Raw genomic sequence first — 21,615 nt, forward strand, 5'->3', positions numbered from 1 at the left:
ACATAAGGGAAAAAAGAGTTCTAAAGGAAGTTCTTTTAAAAGTACATTTGCAGTCACATGTGGCAGCACACACCTGCAATCCCAGCACACACCTGCAATCCCAGCACTCAGGATGCGAAGGCAGGAGAATTAGAAATTCAGGGCCAGTCTTAATTACATAAGCCTCTGATTCAAAACACCAAAGCTGGAGGGGAAAGAACATTATCAATGGGGAGACTGAGCTTTCTGGACACACAAACTGATTTCTACAACGTTGGTATCTAGGACAGGAGAGACAGCTCAGAGCTCAGCATTAATGGGCTGGTCTTCAGAGGACCCGGGTCAGAATCCCAGCCACTCACATGGGTGCTCATTATCCTTCTGGCCTACACACACACACACACCTCACAGAACATGAAAGTAGAAGAAAGACTAATTAGGAAGAGGAAAGGGATAAATGAGAGAGGAGTGAGATGATAATGGGGTACTTATGGTCAAAATATATGACATATATGTATGAAAAGGAATTAATATAGACCAATATAAACAAAATTTGGTCTAAATATTATTTGAAAAGCTTTTAAAAATTAATGTACTCTTTTGACAAGTTCACACATGCTTATAATGCATTTCCTAAAATTTTTCTTCCTAAGATTTATTTTATACATATGAATGTTTACCAGCATGTATGTATATGCACCACATGCATGTCTATTGCCTGTGATGGTCAGAAGAGGACATCGGATGCTGGGAATGGAACCCAGGTCCTCTCAGCCACCGAGTCACCTTATCGCCCCACCCTCTTATCTCACTATCATGTCCTTTGGTTTTATCTCTTCAAATATTCTCAAAAGCTTTTAAAATAAAAGTGTTGCCATTAAAAGAGCAATCTTTCTAGAATTACTAAACCCATCACCACAGAACATTATTACTAAGATTTATTCTATACTAAGCTCACCATTAAATGTCTTGAGAGCCTTTGTCTAAAGCTCAACACTATGACATAAGCATTTTATTATTCCCATTTTGAAGATGAGGACACTAAAGCTTGGGGGAACACACAGCTAAGGAGGATCAGATTCACTGATATTTCTCAGGTACACTGAGAAAATATGTTCTTTACTAATTGGTTTACACATTAAGGGAGGATGGAGCAATGGAATGTAGTGGCATTTCACTTGTATTTTAATAAATAAAACTTGCCTAAGATCAGAAAAGTAAAACGGCCACACTGGCCAGCATTATGGACCAAGCAGCAATAACACACCTGTAATCCCAGTAGACACACTATCTTGCCATAGAAACCACTCAGTAGTGGTACACGCCTTTAATCCCAGTCCTAGAGAGGATTATAAAACGGGAGGAGACAGCTCTCAGGCTCAGTCTCATTCTGAGATTCCTGGAGACAGGATCACCATTTTTGAACTGAGGTAGAGATAAGAGCCAGTGGCTGGCTGTTTTGCCTTTTGGAACTTCAGGTTGAAGTTTTACTTATTAAAATACAAGTGAAATGCCACTACAATGGAAAATGGGTATTTTCCAGGGCTGCTGAGAGTGATAGAAGGCTTGGAAGATGGAGATCATGGGGGTTCTGTAGTAAACCAGAGGGGCTGAGAACTGAGCTCAACACTAAAGTGCAAAGCACACATGGTATCACTACCAAGGGAGTCTCTCAAACCGTAGATCCTAATAGAAATGTTAGCTGTAGAAAGAAAACCCAAGATACCAGAGAGCAAAACCAAATTAAGCAAGGAAAAGACTAACACGGCCAAAACTCTAAGGAGAACTCCATTCAAAAGCACACTTTTCCTGCAAACATACTTATCAAATGATGCTTCTAAAATTCTGGTATTTGTGAAGAAATCATGGACGCTGTTTTCCTGCAGCTGCCAGTGTGTCTTCATCCTGAAGACAAGCTTACTTACAAAGTGGGCTAGTAAAATCCACAACTGAGCGAATGCTTAACTCTGATGCTATCACAAGATATTATTCTATCAAAATGCATGGGTATTAAATTAATGTGGATGTTGATCTTGTCCTAATGTCTACTTCATAATTACAGTAGCAGTCACCTTCTGGCATATGCCAGGTTCTTTAATGGGTACACTTTAAAATCTCAATTAATACTCCCAACCCCTTCTTCTCCCACCCCCTTTTCCATGTAGTCTTGGCTGGCCAGAAACTTGTTATATAGATCATGGTAACCCCAAACTCACAGAAATCTGCCTGTCTCTGCCTCCCAAGTGCTTGGATTAAAGATATACATTAATGTTGCAGGAGCTCCTTCCGCTCCTTCAGCCAATAGCCGTTGAGATACCAGCCCATTGGGGTGTGGTCTCTCTCCCTTTAAAAAAGCGGCCACTTCCCTTTCCTCTCTCTCTTGCTTCCTGCTCCACCTTCAGGAGACTAGACTCCCTTCCTGATTGTGCAGAGGGCTGTTGTCTGGGATGGTGATCTGTAATTTTTCCCCTTTAAATAAATAACCATTCTATTAATCATAATTCCAAACTGGTGTGGGATTGTTTGTGACTTACGCCTTCGCCTTCACATTAACTAGGCCTGGCCTAAGCTTTTTCATATCTAAAAATTTTTTATTATGTGTGTGTGTGTGTGTGTGTGCGCGCGCGCACACTCATATGTGAGTGTGGGGCCCTCAGAGGCAAGACAAGGGTGTAGGAGTCACCAGAGCTGGAGTTATAGGCAGTTATAATGGAGAAGCTGCCAAACTTGGAGAGCAACACACCCTCTTAACCATTGAGCCTTCTCTCTAGCCTGTATACTCCCAACTCTTGAAGACAGTATCTCTCATTTTCCAGAAGAGGAACTAGGAAGATTAAGCAACATTAGCGTAACACTAGCACTAAACAGAGTCAAGAAATATTATCTCAAAGCTAGCCTTTCCTCTGGCAAGTAGGACACTGAGAATTGGCTTTAAGTAAAGTAGTGAAATAACTACAGGAAAATAGGGTATCGTAGGAACCCCTAAAAATGACAGCAGGAAAAAAAAAGTTCTATTACTTATTGCAAGGCACAGCAATGCTAGTACTCAGAGCTGATCTAACTCCAAGCACTGTCAGCTCCTGATTTCCACTGTATTCTCATACTAAGATTTTGGCCAGGTAGTGGCGGCACACGCCTTTAATCCCAACACTTGAGAAGCTGAGGCAACTGATCTCTGTAAATTCAAGACCAGACTCGTCTACAGAATGAGTTTCAGGACAGCCAGGGAGGTTACACAGAGAAACCCTGTCTTGAAAAGCCCCTCCACCCCCCAAAGGATTTGAAGTCATGCCTGTAAATGTTCCGGTGCTTTTCTCTCTAGGAAGCCATTCTGAACTGTAAGAACTCTAAGGTGGGAATCTCATGTCCTTTAAGACATGGTGCAGTGCTGCCACCGTGTGGGACAGCCTGAGAAAAGGTGGAAGAAAATCACTCAAACAAGGGACAAGGACTCAGATCCACAATTAGAGAAAGAAGATGACTTCGTAGTAATTAATGGTGTACAGATAATTAAAGAATTTCATGTATTCAATTCTAAACCATTTTGAAACATGAAAACACAACAGACCTAACGCGTGTGGGGTATGTATAGACTTAAGCTTGTTTCTTCACATAAATCCATGAAGGTGGTGATCAGGAATAGGTTTGGGACTCAGAGCCAGGCTGCAATCCTGGCTGCATTACAACTAGCCACATCCTATCGAGACAGCAGCCTTTGGAATGCACAGCTCTTGATCTGAAACATGGAAAGTCTTCTGCTTCAGACAGACAGGAAAACAATTGAAATAGTGTACATAAAAGCACCCATCATTGTGCCTAGCACACAGGCATTACAAATTAAATATTCCTTTTCGAGAGAAACAAAAGCCTCAGAAGCTTCTGAGTTGTTTGAGAGAGTGTGCTCCATGCCACCACTAGACCTTGAAATGCACTTGGTCTACTTGTTATTTACATCTGATACCACCAATAAAAGGAAAACCAGGGCGCCAATGCTAGCGTTTACTTAAGGTTACTTTCCGGTAACGTAAGTCAACAATAAAAGACACTAAAATAGTCTAGGGGGATGTGAAGAAAATGGTTTCTTTCAGTGGGAGAGGCCTCCCAGAATGTGAGTTTCTCAAAAGCCTATGAAGTAACCTTATTTTCTATAAGTCTCCTCAAACATACTTGTAAAGTCTCTCCAAATCACCTCTCCATTTGTTGTTATAAAAATAAGTTAAAAAGTGTCACCAATAGTCAGGAGTGATGGTAATCCCAGACTTCAAGAGTCTGAGATGTTGAAACTGACAGTTCAAGGCTGACCTAGGCTGCATGATGAGTTCCAACACATTCTGGACTGGACAGTGAAAACAAACAACGACGACAACTCTTGGGAACATTGGTTTAGTATGTATACTATATTAAGTTTAAATAGAAACCATCCACCAATGCCTATTTCAATTACATACAACCAGGTAATGAAGGCAACAAGTAGGATTAGACTATATTGATAGTTATTTAATCTGGCAAAGATAAATAAATCCATTTATTATATTTGTGAAAGTACTATACACTGTTTTTAAAAAAAAAATCAAGACCTCTCCTCTGCGGAGGAAGCTTAGATGAGGTCAGCAAACTAGGCATGCACGCTGCCAGCTGACCTGATACAGATCTTCCAGGGTTACCTGGATCTCAAATCCTGTTTCCTCACAAACAAACAAAAAACCTGATTGCTGTGCTTTCCATTCCTCACACTCTAAAATTTAACAGGTTTCATATGGAAGAATTACATGAGTGTAGAGGTGCCTTTTCCCCGTCAACCTAGAATTGCTTGTGGGAGTCCGAGTTTATTTTTTGCCTCAATCCATTCTTAGCTTCACTGAATATTTAATAGGTTTCCACAGGGTACAAGATATTCCGCCTGTCTAGTTGGTGCTTAGAACTTTATCACCTCGTCTGTCCTTGGATAGAGAATTTCAAAGATGGTTGCTCAGAATGACAGAGTGAACCACCAACAATGGCAAAGGTACACTGGTACCAGCTAAGCAGTCCATTAAAACTGGCATTGCTAGGACTGGTGAGATGGCTTCGCACTAATGACGCTTAAAACCAAGAGACCAAGGATCTGAGTTTGATCCCTGGAACTTACATTGTAGGAAAAGAGAGCCATAGCACACCATGGCAATACTCACTTCAACACACACACATGCACACATGCAAAGTAATGTAAAAAGAAAAAAAAGCTATACAGACTCAATTCTTTATATAATTTTTAAAAAGGGTGCCAAGTGGTACTGCATGGGAAAGTAAACCAAAAAGTGGGGTTCATCTTCTAATAGTGGCGATGACACCTTACTGGAAGTCATTGTTCCAGTTCTTCCACACCTACTCTTAATCCTGCAAAGTGGTTCAAACAAAATATAAAGATGTCAAGAAGGAAATAAACTCCAGCTTTGAGATGGGGCTTTAGCTTGGAAATAAGGTACTTGCACAAGGTTCTGGGTTTAATCCTCAGCACTGCCAAAACCAAACAAATAAAAAAAATTAAGCGTTATATTCTGGCTGTTAAATACACAGAACACAATAAATTTTATCTTAGAGTTCTTTGAGAATACATTACAATAGTTGGTAAATACAGATTATTTTGATTTAGTTTTAATTTCATACAAGATATACCACAGATCACTATCTGAAAAACTAATTCTAAAAATAAAAACACCCAGGGATATGAAGTATACCATCTATATATTACACAAAACTATTTCCCACAACTACCCTGTGGTCAATGTCTCAAAGAAAACATGTGCTAAGCACACCTTGGAAAGGGCTCGTTTTAAATGTTGCTCTCTTTATAAAAGCACAATGAATTACCATTGGATTTGAATCTGCTATGAGATCCCGCAGAGAATCCAGAAATCCCTGGTCTTCCACCATCTGGGCATTGATATCATGGAGTTTTGCCACACAGACTGCTGCTGTTTTCCGAACATAGGGGTCTTCATCTTTCAAGCACTTGCGGAGGGGTTCACAGAGATATTCTGTAATCTTGTCCACCCGGATACACCCCATGGTTCTAACTGCCAATGCTCGAATCAAAGGATTAGGATCTTCACAATCCTATCAAAGAAAAAAGAAAAAGCAACTACATGAATACAAGATGATTACAAGTAAATACTCCAGTTGACATAAACCTTGCAAGTTTCTAGTATATTCTACATGAAAATCCAATCTCTCATGCTATTCTTTTCCTAAAGGTCTTAGTTGTCTACTCAAGAGCTTAGAAAAAAAAGTTGTTTTTTGTTTTTTAAGAAATTTATCAAGGCTGGAGAGGTGGCTCAGAGGTTAAAAGTAATTGTTCTTGCAGAGGACCTAGATTTGATTCCCAGCACTCACATGGCAGCTCACAACCACCCATAATTCCAGTTCCAGGGGACCCAACCTCTGTAGGCACCAAGCATGTGCATGGTACACAGACACATGTAAACAAAACGCTCACACACATTAAATAAATCTAAAATAAAATAAGGATTTATGCTATGAATGTGTACAGGTGCCATGTGCTTACTTACGTAAAGGTACCCACAGAGGCCACAAGAGGGTGTCAAAGCCCCTGCAACTGGAGTTACAAGGGGTTATGAGCTACCGCATGTGAGTGCTGGGAATAGAACTTGGGTCCTCTGCAAGAGCAGCAAGTGCTCTTAACCACAAAGCCATCTCTCCAGCCCCAGAAAGAAATCTTTTAAGTGCTGCATACACACAATGAGGAAAGGTCCAACAGGGCTCAATCTTACTAGGCACGAGTCTGGTAAGTCAGTGTGGCCACCCCTAGAACTATTAGTGGACATGCCTAACAGAAATGACCCCCTTTCTTCTATTCTTGTTCAGGAAAAAAGACAGAACTGGAAAGGTTATGTCACCTCCACTGTCAATCTGTAATAACCAAGTAAAAAAAGAACACAACTGCAGGAGGCCTACAGAACAGAACAAAGATGTGCTATGATCTGGCTGGGGCCTGACAGAAGCACACGTCCAGCTAAGCAGCAAAGTGGGCTTGCTGGGCTCCTCAGCAGCAAGCAGTCTCCTTTACAACAGAGTTTTTCCCAACAAAGCATTGGCAAAACACTGACAGAGAATAAATGTTCTGTCTGCATGTATGCCTGCATGCCAGAAGAAGGCACCAGATCTCATTACAGATGGTTGTAAACCATTATGTGGTTGCTGGGAATTGAACTCAGGACCTCTGGCAGCCAATACTCTTAACCTCTGAGCCACCTCTCCAGCCCGTCTCTCTCTTTTTATTTGTTTGTTTGTTTGTTTATGAGGCAGGGTTTCTTTGTGCAGTTCTGGTTTTCCCAGAACAGGCTGGCCTTGAACTCATTAGATCACCTGACTCTGCCTCCCAAGTGCTGGGATTAAAAGCACCTGTCATAATCTCCTGGCCAAGAATACTTTCTTAAAATTCCTGTCTCAACAATTTCTTTAGGCTGGGCATGGTGGTGCATGCCTTTAATCATAGCACCCTAGAGGCAGAAGCAGGTGGATCTCTGAGTTTGAGGTTAGCCTAGTCTATACAGCAAGATTTAGGACAGTCAGGCCTGGACAGTAAAACTTTGTCTCAAAATAAGAAAAGAAAACTCTCCTCAAGTCATGTACATTTATGCTCAACTCTTTCAAAAATTTAAACAAAAATCTTCCCTATAATATATTCTACCAAAGAATCATTTACCCCCCCCCAAAAAAAAAAACCAAAACGAAAAGTTGTGGTCTGTGTGCAAATGTAGAAAACCACGAGGGAAAAAGCCTATAAAAAGTTTACCAGTTATTTTTCAAAGTTCAAACAGAGGTTAATTTTGGAAATGTCTGATGTTTTTAAAAGACAGAATCTATTGCAGACACAAAGCGGTAGTAAGGTGATTAACGCACCTCCAAGCCCATCCCAGCTAATGACAGAAAACTCTGACTACGCAGTGGCAGCAAGGAAACTGTATCACTCCTTATTAGTTAGGCTTTCTGAGACAGGGTCTCCTGCGGCTAGGCAGGCTTCAAACTCACAAAGTTTGGCGTTGTCAGTTTTAGAGTCTGTGACAATAGTAGTGAGGTCATGATTTTAAAAACAGATCCTAGTCAGGTGTGGCAGCCCATGCCTAGAATTCTAGCACATGGACGGGAGCAGAAAATGAGAGGAGGCCAAGGGAGGAGGCTCAGCCTGGGCTAGAGAGAAAGACCCTGGGCTAGGGAGGAGAGCAGGATGGAAGGACTGAGACCCTATGGTCTGACTCTGACAAATGTAAGCAGGAAAATGATGCTGAGAGAGGGGCTGGGGTCAGAAGAGTGTTTTATGTACAGGGATATAAATTCAACAATAGTGGCCATGTGTCAGTAGTTATTTCTAAAAAAGAAATCACAAGATGAATATTTTACTATTTCCCCTACGTGAATATTTTTAATTTGCATAATAAAAATAGTTAATCATGGGTTGAAGGGAGGCTCAGCAGTTAAAAGCACCTGCTGTTTTTTCTAGAGGATCCAAGTTCAGTTCCTAGAACCCATGTCAGGAATTTATAACAGCCTGTAACTCCAGCTCCAGAGGATCCAAAACCTTTTGGCCTCTGCACTCACATACAAATAAATAACAAAATAAATCTTTAAAAAATACTTAATCCAATGTTGTAAGGCCTACCAAATCAAAGACAAGTAGCACCTCCTGCAGTAGTGTTTCTGAGTCCTAACCCTAACTCTCAGGAAAGATAGAACAAATCCTCAGGTAACAATGTGATGGTTTGTCCAACCTCTATCAGCAGCTATCTATTAGGATGAAATACCCTATGTCCGTTAGCCTTGGAAGCAAGACACTGAGGTTCACCAGGCTTTCTTTTATTCATCTGGCAAGGATGGATGGACCAAGCCCCACAAGCAGAAGGCTTCTCACATGGTTTCAATGTCCCTGGCTGCTCCGCGCTGATGTACAGAACGCTTACAAAGTGAAAGTCCTGTCCTCTGCTAGGACTTCCCTGCAGGACTTTGTCCCTAGAACACAGGTTTCTGTCTGCAGTGCAGACACAAATGAAGGAAAGCTACTCTGAAGATTGAGTCCTTGGGAAAACTACCTTCACAAAGCTGTTGACAGCCATGATGGCCATGTCTGGCTGACTCTTGGCATAGTTCATTAGATAGAGGTACACCAGCTTCTTCAGTTCCAGGTTGTCAGTCTGCATACAGTTCACCACATCTGGGAAGAGAGAGCTGAGGAGAGAAGAGGAAGAAATGAGTGAAGCAGTGTCAGTGCTAAGCTGTTCACAGATAATGAGGTGACGGCCTTCGATTCCAGAGCCATTTGACAAGAGGACAATGGTGACAACTCATTTTCACGGAAATGAGTAACTAAAATAAAAATAAGCCGTGCAGTGGTGGTGTACACATTTAATTCCAGCACTTGGGAGGCAGAAGCAGGTGGGTCTCTGTGAGTTTGAGGCCAGACTGGTCTACAAAGGACTGTTAGACAGAAAAACACTGTTTGAAAAACCAATCAACCAACTAATCAATCAATCAATCAATCAATCGTACTACAGACTGTCAGCTCTCTAGATGGTTTAGTTTTGTAGTGCATAGGCTGAACTCAGGGCCTTGTGCATGGTTTCAAGAACTTTACTACTGAGCTATATCCTTAGTTCTTTCTCTCAAAGCTTTTGTGGAGTGGAGAAACTATTATGAAAAACTTGAGAGCAACAGAATGAGCCCAACATCTACATTACCCACAAATGCTGATACAGCTCCATTTTGACTCACATATACCCTCAAACCTCATTCCCACTACTGACTCTAGATTCCTTGTTCAGTGACAGAGACAAAACCCAGAGCCTCACACATCCTAGGGAAGTGCTTTGTTACTGACCTATGTTCCAAATCCTGGAAAGATTTTAAAATGAATCACAGATATATTTCTTACCGAGCCACATGCCTAGGGCTTGGCTCTCTGAGCAGGGTCTATAGTTTAGGGGGACCTGAAACTTACTATGTAGGCCAGATGACCTTGATCTCACTATTATCCTACCTCAGTTTCCCAAGGGCTGGGTTTTCAGATGTGAACCACCACACTCAGCTTACATTATGTTGTTTCATCTATAATAAGCTAGGCATATTTTTTTTAAAAAAATAGCTTTATCAAACAAAGAAAAAATAACAATTTTCACATCAGTTCATGGTGGTATCAAAGCATTCCAATGCTTTAATGCTCATTTTCCTCCACCCTTGACCAGTAGGAACTTAGGTGGCGCCCAGTTTCTTGTGATATGACCCTATATTTTCAAATGTTTCTATGATTTTTAAAATGTTCAAGTTTTAAATTTTTAATAAAGATCTGGAATGAATAATTTCTCCAAAGTGTCCTTATTCCCTTTTGGGAGAATTTATGAATTTACTTACTTTTAGAAAGCACTATGCTCTTACAATTGAGGTATTATCAAATAAGTGGTCTATTGATTTCCCAATACCAGCCATCATTTCACAACCTACCATTCTCTTATAAGAACTGGAATGTCTAGATGCACTCATAAAATAGCATCATTAGCCTTAAAGGATTGAATTCCAAGTCAGGCTTCTAAAATGAGTCATATTTTAAAAATACAAGTTAACTAGAAAGTTAGCAAACAGCCTTTCCAAAGCTTTATTAGAATACTTTGTAGACTCTAGTTTTATATATCTTACAAATATAGGGAAAAAGACCACAAATGTCAGTATATTTTACATAATATGTCTTGTACACACATAAAAGCATAATACAGAAACTTTCCTAAGTCATAAACATGGTATCATTTTTTTTAAAAGGAAATACTCAAGTGTATCTGGTCTGTGCAGATATGGAGGAACCACATGGACCCTAGTGACTGGTTTCAGATCATCAGGCCATCTCTCTGGCCTTAAAGAGATGCAGAAAGGCTGCAAAACCAGTGAGTAATTACAAAACATTATTCAATGGTATGCTTACAACCCTAAGTAATTCTAACAACCTTCACAAGAAGACTGAAGCTGGGCACACTGGTGCATGCTTGAACCCCAGCTTCTGGGAGGCTGAGGCAGGAAGACTGCAAGTTCAAGGCCTGCCTGTGCTTCAGGGAGAGTTCAAAGCCAGCCTCTGCAACATAGTGAGACTCTCTTGAAATAAAAAGGAAAAAGAAAGCTGGGAAGGAGTTTAGTGAAGAAGGACTTGCCTATTGTAGGCAAGGCCCTAGGTTCAATTCTCAGCACCAACAAGAGAAAATTATAGCAGACTTCAAAGGTTTATTATTATTACTTCAAGAGGAATAACTAGCACTTCAAAACTTTCCCAGTTTTTCCTGTTTGAATGTCAATAAGTATAAATCACACAAACAAAAGTTTTCTGGAGATCTCAGGGAAAGTGAATGCCGAGACCAAAGGCTCAGAGCTGTCCCCATAAACAACAGTAAGCCCAGATATCAGTGGTGGGACAGGAGGCAGCTCAGCATCTTCTGATGCTCCTGATGTCCTGAGGAAGGTTTCTCCTGGTCCTGTCTCATAAAAGGACAAGACAGTAAATATTTTAGGCTTAGTACACCAAGAATTCACTTAAATTAACAAACATAAGCCAGGCATAGTAACACACACCTTTAATTCCAGCACATGGGAGGCAGAGACAGGGGAATCTCTGTGAGTTTGAGACCAGTCTGGTCTACATAGTGAGTTCCAGGAAGGCCAGAGGTATGTAATAGAAAGACTTTGTCTCAAAAATAAAATAAAGGGCTGGAGAGATGGCTCAGAGGTTAAGAGCAATGACTGCTCTTCAAGAGTCCTGAGTTCAATTCCCAGCAACCACATGGTGGCTCACAGCCATCTGTAATGAGATCTGGTGCCCTCTTCTGGCCAGCAAGGATATAGATAGACAGAACACTGTATACATAATAAATAAATCTTTAAAAAAAATAAAATAAATCTTAAGCCCATTTCATAAATTATTTTAAAATTAGTATTTTAATCAAAAAAGATGGCAGTGCTTTACATTTTGCTTATTGTTTGTATGTGTTTGTGGACATTCATGCTACAGCACATATGCAGAGATCTGAGATAACCTGCTAAAAGTGGTTCTCTGCTGGGTTCAGGGGAACCAATGGGTCATCAGGCTCTGCAGCAAACGACTTTACCCACTGATCCACCTCATCAGTCCCTTGTTTACACATTCGTAAAGCTCTACAAGACCTAGTTAAGTAGAAACAACGGGAGCCTCGTTACTACATCTGCTGTGGGATGTTTCAGCCAAAGTACAAGAAAATTCAGCTTCATATGAATATATGACTCAAAAAAATGAAAAAATAGTTTAGTATCTTTTTCAAATAATGTTCTCTCTCTCTCTCTCTCTCTCTCTATATATATATATATATACACACACACACACACACACATATATTTATTTTATACAAGTAGTGTTTTGTCTGCATGTATGCATGTGCACCACATGTATGTCTGATGTCTGAGGAGGTCACAAGGTGTTGAGAGTGTTGGATCTTCTGGGTGCTGGGAACTGAACCCAGGTTCTTTGCAAGAGTAACAAGTACTCTTAACCACCGAGCCATTTCTCCAACCCCCTAATCACACACGGTATATTAAAATCACAGCTTACACACACACACACACACACACACACACACACACACACACACACATGGGCTGGCAGGATGGCTTAGCAAACAGAGTCCTTGCACATGGGCTGCACGGCCTGATTTAATCCAGGACTCCATGGGTGGGAGGAGAGAACAGACTCTTGAGAATTGTCCTCTAATGTCCACATTAAAAAATAGCTATTGAATAAAATAAAATTTTACTGCATCATCAATGACAATCCTAAATGAAACTGTTTTTTTTTCTTGTAACTTCTTTTTTCTTGATAGTAAAAAACAGAAGGACTATGCAGGCCAGCACCATGGCCTGTATCTGGCAATATTACCCACCACTGTTTTCTATCAGCTCAGAATGGTACAGAGGCAAAGAACATAGAAATATTAAGAAAGCTTTCATCTCCTGAACTCAGGAGAGGCCCTTAGAAAGCTGTGGGGCTGCAGACGACCCTTACTCATTTTAAAGTCTCACTAATCACAAAGATGGAGGCAGTTTTGGTCGTGCTGGCTTTCACCTGGAATCTGACAACAGAATGTAGAGTCGTACAGCGGAGGACACCAGCTTAACCCAATTAAAGAGTATGTGAGCTCAGCAGCTTTTTATCAGCTCCTAAAACTGTCTGAGGCCACAGATATGTACCTGTGCCAGGGCTAAAGACAGTTTACGCTAAATCCAAAAGCAACAAAAATGAAAACAGCAAACTAATGAAACACTTAGGTCAGAGCTGATATAAAAGCATGGCCACTTCCTTGTGATGTTTTCAACGGGACAACCCCCCATTCTCATAGGTTTTTTTTTTTTATGTGTTTGCTTTTTTTTTGTTTTTTCGAGACAGGGTTTCTCTGTGGTTTTGGAGCCTGTCCTGGAACTAGCTCTTGTAGACCAGGCTGGCCTCGAACTCACAGAGATCCGCCTGCCTCTGCCTCCCAAGTGCTGGGATTAAAGGCGTGCGCCACCACCGCCTGGCTATGCGTTTGCTTTTTTTGAGATAGAGTTGCTATGTTGTCCAAGTTGGGCGCCCAACTCAGACTCAAGTGATCCTCCTGCCTCAGTGTTTCAAGCAGCTGGGAGTACAGACGTGCACCATTGTACCTCAGTGGTCTATGGTTTTATAGGAAAGCAGTGAGAACTATAAAAACGGGTTGAGCTCTCTGCGGTGTAAGTGTCTTCACCCTTACCTAACATCTTTCCCCACGGTCATAGCGGCAATCACCTTCTTCACAGCCTCCTTCCTCTTTTCTTTCTTTTCATTATTGAGTTCAGCTTTTAATTCAAAGATTTCTCCTAAAAGAGATGAGAACAAACAGGTGTAGTCTCAGGACTAGAGAACGGGGAGAACACTGTAATATAAAATGACACCAGGATAGCAAGGCAGCCACTGAACTACGATTATTTAAAAATTATGAAATGTGCAATCCAAAGCCCCAGAATATTAACTGACCCACCAACAAAGACTCCATCAATAAATTTTTAAAGCCTTTTAAATTGTCGTCTTTGAAAATGTAATGCAGACCTTTCTTTAGCAGTGATGGCACCCGCTTTAATCCCAGCACCAAGGAGGCAGGGGCAGGCAAATTTGTGAGTTCAAGGCCAGCCTGGTCTACAGAGTGAGTTCCAGGATAGCCAAGGCTACACAGGGTATTTGAAGGATGATCTCACAGCAGAATTTTAAGGATCTCAAAACAAAATAAATGTAAGGTAGGGAGGTGGCTTGGGAAGGATTAAGATGTGCAGTCTTAGTGGCAGAAGTGTGTCACTCCAGGAGGGCTTTGAGGTTTCAAAGGGCACCATTCCCGCTGTTCCCTCTCTGCTTCCTGTTTGTGGACCTGGATGTGAACGCTTAGCTGCAGCACACCATCACCATCTGCCTGCCTGCACACCATGATGGTGACAGACTCCTATCTCTCTGGAACTGGAAGTCCCAAAGAAACCCCTCCGTCTGTACGTTTTCTTGGTCACATTATTCTGTCATAGCAAGGGAAAAGTAACTAATACAGTACTGGAAACCTGGTCAAATGCCAGGGCCAGGGAGGCTGTAGGCCATGGCGGGCAATCTATCCCTGCTATTCTGCTGCTGTTTTACTATGTTGTCTTCTACATGCTCACATTTATACTCAGGGGTTAGAGCTGTTCTCAATCTTGGTCAGAAAAGCTTTTTTGAATTAGACATTGATTATTGCAGAGTCCAAATTACTCAAAGTGCTGAGAATATGTGATCAAGTCTGCAGCCTTAACCGGAATCTCTATATCAACCACCTTACCTGCCCCATGGCTCATAGAGCATCACAGAAGGAGCAGTGATGGAAACAGCGTATGAGCTGGAGGATGGGGAGGAGGGTTGTGAAGTGCTGTTTCTGTGCATGAGATGGCCACTGCATTCCTTAGCTCACAGTTCCTATGGTTATGTGCACAACAAGGCAGCCAACATTAAAGCATGGATTGGGGAGGCACTCACGAGGCTCAACCCCTAGCTTGGGGGCTGTCGGTAGGTAGGTGTTGGCAGCTGAGTCATTTTCTTTGGAGGTGTAGCCACTGAGACTGTCCACACTCTACTAGATGGCTCCCATGTTCATGGGCATGAATGAGGGCAGTACCAACTGGATTCAGTGGATTATTAAAAAAAAAAAAAAAGAAGGGGGAAGTGGTCCTGGACATGAAGATACATCATACGTGTATGAAATCCTCAATAAATACATAGGACTAGTGATATAGCTAAATGGTTAAAGATGCTTCAGAACCTAAATGGTGAAGAGAACTGACTTCTGAAAGTCGTCATCTGATTTGCACGTGTGCTGTGTCACACACCTATACGCATACACACAAATACAATAAACATGAAAATATCACCACCTTTGTCAGAACTTTAAGGGCTCAGCCCCAATCAATTCACTGTAGCCCAGCATGGTGGCACATGTCTGTACTTCCGGCATTTAGGAGGCAAAGGCAGGAAGGAAGACGGCCACAGGTTCAAGGGTAGCTTTAGTAAGTTACTACTACTTAGTACGTTCCAGGCCATGAGATCCTGTCTCAGAAAGCAAGAAAAAAGGAGGAGGTCGAGTGAAACTTCAAGCCATTTCTAAAGGACCAATTCTGAATGGCTACTCAGTAAGCATCAAAGACTGTTGTCACTATTTTAAGGCACCATCTCGAGCCTCATCTGTCTTTAGAACACAGGGACAAAGTAAAAAGGCAATGGTCCTAAATGACAAAGGAAAGGGAGACTGGAAGGAGAGCTCCCCCCACCACCATGTTGATGCCTACTTCCATGTCTTCCTTCTATGTCTTCCCCCACCTTTTGTTGGTGTTTGTTTTGCTTGTGATGGGGCCTGGAATTTACAATGTGAACTAAGATGGCCTCTTAACTCATAGGCAATCCTCTGCCTCTGCTTTCAGACTGTTAAGATTGCAAGTGTGTGCCACCTCACCCATCTTTCCCATCTACACCTTCAAACTTGACAATATTGCCCCTTGTCTGGTATGAGAGGCCCTTCTGCATATGTGTTGCTTTTATTGGTTAATGAATAAAGCTGCTTTGGCCTACAGCAGGGCAGAATAGAGTAATATTTTCAATCCAAGCAGATAGAGAAGGAAAGAAGGCGGAGTCAGGGAGACACCATGTAGCTGCCAAAGGAGACAGACATCTTGGAACCTTGCAGGTAAACCAAGAGCCTCATGGTAATACACAGAATAATAGAAATTGATTACTTTAAGATGTAAGTGCTAGCTAGAAATATCTTTAAACTATTGGCCAAATGGTATTGTAATTAATATAGTTTCTGTGTGATTAGTTCAGGTCTGGAAGTCTGGGAAATGAACGAGAGGTCTCCGACAGCACTTGTCCACCACCTTCCAGACTGTTCTCAATGCTCATTTTACCTGGACGTCCTCAACCAGTCTGCACACTAAGTCATCTCCCTGAAGCCCCTGGCAGGAAGTATACTGACAAGAGACATAAAAATGGAGCACAAAAAAAGCTCGTCTTATCAATATCCATCCCCAGCAGGCAAGCAAATTGTTCTAAAAATCACAACCCCATTTAACTGACAACTACAGAAATAACACTGGCAGAAAGGCTAGGCCTTTAAAAGCGTCATTCTCTTCTTCACCGAGACCTGTGCTGCCAAATGCAGTTCTCAGGGCTCCTGTCATTTACTTCTGGAATAGTGAAGGGCAAACAGCAGGGTTTCAGAAAGTCTGAATTGTGAGCAGCAGCAGGAGCTGCAGAATCAAAACAGGATGTAACTGAAATGATTCCAGAACCAAGCACAAATGTAAAGAATCTGCTCCAGAGGCGGTTCTGGTGGGCGGCACAGGAAGCAAAAGGAACACGGTCTATCCATTTTCAAAAAACTTGGTATTATCTAGCAGTGACTCAACTGGTATGTCTCAAAGTTTCATAAATGTCACCTGCACCTTTACAAGAGAAGGTATGCTAAACAAGTATGTTTTAAAAACCTGTTTAAAAAAAGGTCAGGTGTGGTGTATGCCTTTAATCCCAGCACTCAGGAGGCAGAGGCAGGAGAATCTCTGTGAACTCGAGGCCATCCTGGTCTACAGAGTGAGTTACAAGATAGTCAGGGCTACATAGTGAGATGCTGTCTCAAAAAAATAAAGAGCAAAAACAAAAACCTTTCTGTCATTATAGATAATATGTTGGTCACCAAAGCACATAAAGTATTAGCAGAAGAAAAAGTAATACATATCCAAATGATTAAGTAGTTAACTGAAAAGAGTAACAAGGACTTAATGGCTGTGTGTGTGTGTGTGCGCGCGCGCGTGCGCGCGCACAGCGAGCATGTGAGATGTATGTGTGGGAGAGATTGCCATACTAAGTGTATAAAGGACAGGGGACAACTTTGTAGAATTGGCTCTCTCCTTCCCTTTACAGGCTTGCTCAACAAGGACCTTTACAAGGACTTTTTCAGTAGCCCTGTTTGATTTTGTTTTTTTTTTTTTTTTTTTGTTTTGTTTGTTTTGTTTTTTGAGACAGAGTTTCTCAGTAGCTTTTGGTTCCTGTCCTGGAACTAGCTCTTGTAGACCAGGCTGGCCTCAAACTCACAGAGATCCGCCTGCCTCTGCCTTCCAAGTGCTGGGATTAAAGGTGTGCGCCACCACCGCCTGGCCTGTTTAATTTGTGAGACAGGTCTTGCTATGTAGCCCAATCCAGTCTCACAAGCATCCTGCCTCAGCCTCCTAGGTGCAGATTCTAGGCATATGCCACCATGACCGGCAGGCAAATGTTTTTTGAGGTATAAATAATAAAGATAGAGAAGAAACTGAATAGATCTATAAAAACAGGTACTAGGGGAGCCAAAGTATCTTGCATGCACACTTTATTATCCAGTCCCACTCCTTCCACTAGTCAAATCTACCAAGTGCTGCTAGCAGCTAAAAATGGTTCTTTCTCTTTGTTGACTACACATTAAAAATGTCTGTAGAGCCTTTAAAATCTCAATATTCAGCCTAGTATGGTGATGGATGTGTGTTTGTAACCCCGGCACTTGAAAGGATGTCAGAAGAGTGAATTCCAGGCTAATCTGGGGTACAACACAAGTTCTAGGACAACTTTGTTACTCAGTAGTAAGAATCTAACTCAACATTAAATAAACCAGATTAGATAGCAAAGATCAGAACAGAGATTGGAGAGATGGCTCAGAGCTTAGGAGCACTGGCTGCTCTTCCAAAGGACCTGGATTTGATCCCAGTACTGAGATGGCAGCTCACAACTGGCTATAACTCCAGTTCCAGGGGGAATCTGATGTCCTATTCAGCCTCCACAGGCACTAGGCATGCATGTGGTGCAGACATACCGCAGGTAAAGTACCCATACACATAAAATAATAATAATAAATAAACAAATTTTTAAAGATCTCCTATCACCAATCACCAAACACAAAACAAAACAAATCAATCTTCAAACTGTATCCCACAGTTATGATTTTGATGCATCTGCTTTATAATTCTCTACATAGACACAGACCTTTTTCTTGTATCATTTAAAGCTATATACATCTTTAGCCCTGATATATAACTTGTGTTTTTCAAGGTTAAGAAACTTTCCTTAATTATTTTAATTAAAATATCAATACAACCTAAACGGACCTTGTTCTTCCCACTCCATGCCCAGCTGTAGGGCACATTCTGCTTAAGAATAAGAATTACATTTATTGGCATGTCTCTTTAGTCTTAATCTGAAACAATTTATTTTCATGATATATTTTTTAAACTGGGTCTTAATGTGTACCCTGGTTAGCCTGGAACTATGAAGACCAGGCTGACTCTAAACTCCCAGTAATCTACTTGCCTCTCCCTCCCGAGTATTGGGTCATGATAAGATTTTTTGAGTACAGGACCCTTATTATGAGAAGCACGTCCAGTTTGCCATGGATTTCCCTCATTATAATAAGGTTATGAATTTGGCAAGCTAACTTCACAGAACGTCACATCCAAAGGCAAATGGTGTCACTTTGACCTGTTGTTGGTGCTGATAACATTGATTATATGGATAAAGTTCTAAACACCGCATCTGGTTTTTTGTTGTTGTATTTTTTGTTTGTTTTGTCTTTTTTAGATTTTTACCTTTTTTTTTTGTGTGTGTATATGAATGCTTTGCCTGCTACCCACAGAGATCAGAAGAGGGCAACAGATTCCCTGGGACCAGTTATAAACAGTTGTGACCCACCATATGGATGCTGTGAATTGAATTAAGGACCTTGATTATATTCAATAGGTTATAATCCTTACTCTAATCACTTTTTTGTTGTTCAAATTACCCAAATTTGGCCAGTGGAAGTTCCTTTAAGGTGTGGGGGTGGTCCTTGATGGCCCATCATTTTCTGAGTAGTTCCTTACTTAGAAGATATTCACCCTCAACTTAACACAGCCCCGGAATCAGTATTTGCCAAACGAGTTCTGGATCCTTTCAGTGAAAGATGGTATTTATTTATTTTTGTTTTTTGAGAAAAGGTTTCTCCGTGTAGTTCTGGCTATTCTGGAACTCAGCCTGTGGACCAGGCTAGCCTCAAACTCAGAGATTCATCTGCCTCTGCCTCCAAATGCTGGGATTAAAGGCGTGTGCCACCATTGCCAGGCTGAAAATGTTATTTAGAAACCAAGATTGAGTACTAGGTACCCTTGGCACCCACTCTGACTTAGAGGAAATTGGAAATTTGAGTACTTAATCAGGAACACCCTCCACAGGTGTTAAGGTACCAAGCAAAATGCGCAGGGTGCATACTCAAAGGCAACTACGCGTCAAGACAGCACACCAGAGACTACTTCAGGGCAAATAAACACAAATTCTATGCCAGCAAAGTTGTCACATTCCAGCCACTGGAGGATACACACACCAGAGGAGCAGGCCAAGACACTGGAAATCAAGAGCAATAAACGCCACAGTAGTTGGTGCCATGCCCAGAATATTTCAACAAATATAAAACCTGATGAATACAAAACCAAAATTTCTGACCCCGAGAAACAAAGCAAGCTCAGCTGGGTGTGTAGTAAGATGAGGACAGTGACGCTAATCTACCCCTGACTGAAGGCCATCCATAGCTCTGGAAACAATTTGGGAAAGCAGATTTTCCCAAGAAAAGTCCTTAGTTCCTAGGTCCTCACTCACGTGTAAGCCCCACATTATATTACTGCCCACAAAGGCGATGAAGAGCTGGAGGTGTAGCTTGACGGCTAGATTAGATCCCCAGCGCTGGAGAGCGAGCATAAAAAGTCCCCTACACTTTAATTACTTATTCAAACACAATTAATTGCAGAAACATCAGATTCCCAATGAGAAGATGCAAACACATGTAAAAAACTTCAGAACATTCTACTTGGGGAAGGTAACCCAGCAACTTAAGTGAACAATCTGAAGACTGGACAGGTTCTACTTACCCTTCTTATTGGTTGTGAAGTACTTGGAGTCAGTCATGATTCTGGATCTTTAAGAGTGTACCTACAGCAAGAGTGAAGAATGCTGTTAGCCAAAGTATGTCTCAGCAAGGCATCTGACTGACTTGAAGACCATCTATAGTTAAGACCTTTTAAACAAAAGGAGTAGCTTCTCCTGTTAGCACCACCATCCCTGCTTCAAGCAGCCCAGGAAAGAAAAACTGCAACTTGCCTCAAGGAGCTTCTAGGGCAAAGTATGAAGGACAAATGGAACAGGGTAATAACCTGAACCCCTTATGGCACTGAAGCCTCCAAGGACAAGCTTGGCACCTTTGTAAATACACCTTAGCCACTCACTCAAACATTTAAGACAAAAAGTCTTAGTGCCAAAGATTTCTCCATAACTTTCTAATCAGAAAAAACCTGGTTACTCCCCTGCCTCAGCTCAAAGGCAGAAACAATTCTGCCAACCTATTAAACACTGCTGGCAAAAAGGGTCTCAGAAAATAAGAGGCCTGCCTTACTCCCTGCCCTGGGAGGTAGAGGAAGGAAGGCCAGGAGTTCAAGGTCATTCTCCTCAGCACAGCTACACAGTGACTTTGAGGTGAACCTGAACTACAGAAGACCCTGCCTCAAAAATAAAAAAGAAAGAAATGAAAGAGCTAGAAACCATGAATACCACATAGATTACAGAAACTGTTTTGATGTTTGTCACAGAGGTTTGCATTAACGTTTTCACATCTTTCTAGCAAAAATCCAGAAAATGCCATTATCAATCCATTCACAGCATCAACTAAATAGAAAGCAGACAAATTAGGGATTTTTTTTGTTTTTAAAGATTTTTATTATTTACTTGTGTGTGCACCCATGCCCAAGAAGATCAGAACAGGAGCTGGATCCTGAAGCTAGAGTTACAGATGGCTGTGAGCCACCTGATGTGGGTGCTGTAAAAAGAACAAGAGCAGCAAGTGCTCTTAACCAGTGAGCTGCCTTGAGCTTTTTGAGACAGCTTCTGTAGCCCTGGACTGACCTGGAATTCTCTATGTAAAAGGTCCTCTCCTCCTGCCCTCTGTCCAGGCACTGCGCTTACAAAACACGATACCACACACAGTTCTTTTTGGTTTTTAAGACAGGCATCATGTA

At 41.5% G+C, this 21,615-nt stretch overlaps 1 protein-coding gene across 5 annotated transcripts in view; it reads right to left on the reverse strand.

The window, feature by feature from the left end:
• Ap2b1 (adaptor related protein complex 2 subunit beta 1) overlaps nucleotides 1-21,615 on the reverse strand; it is a 125,075-nt gene that overhangs the window by 88,329 nt on the left and 15,131 nt on the right. For all 5 annotated transcript variants that reach the window (XM_041665412.1, XM_041665411.1, XM_041665413.1 and 2 more), the window contains exons 2-5: nucleotides 20,476-20,536; nucleotides 13,764-13,869; nucleotides 9,066-9,201; nucleotides 5,830-6,075 (exon numbers count right to left, since the gene is read on the reverse strand). In XM_041665412.1, coding sequence (XP_041521346.1) covers nucleotides 5,830-6,075; nucleotides 9,066-9,201; nucleotides 13,764-13,869; nucleotides 20,476-20,512 — 525 coding nt within the window. In that variant the 5' untranslated portion in view covers nucleotides 20,513-20,536. The remainder of the gene's footprint in view (nucleotides 1-5,829; nucleotides 6,076-9,065; nucleotides 9,202-13,763; nucleotides 13,870-20,475; nucleotides 20,537-21,615) is intronic.

This window comes from Microtus oregoni, unplaced genomic scaffold (genome assembly GCF_018167655.1).
Source record: "Microtus oregoni isolate MIOR12 unplaced genomic scaffold, Mior012 000015F_ref0000493, whole genome shotgun sequence".
Taxonomy (NCBI): Eukaryota; Metazoa; Chordata; class Mammalia; order Rodentia; family Cricetidae; genus Microtus; species Microtus oregoni.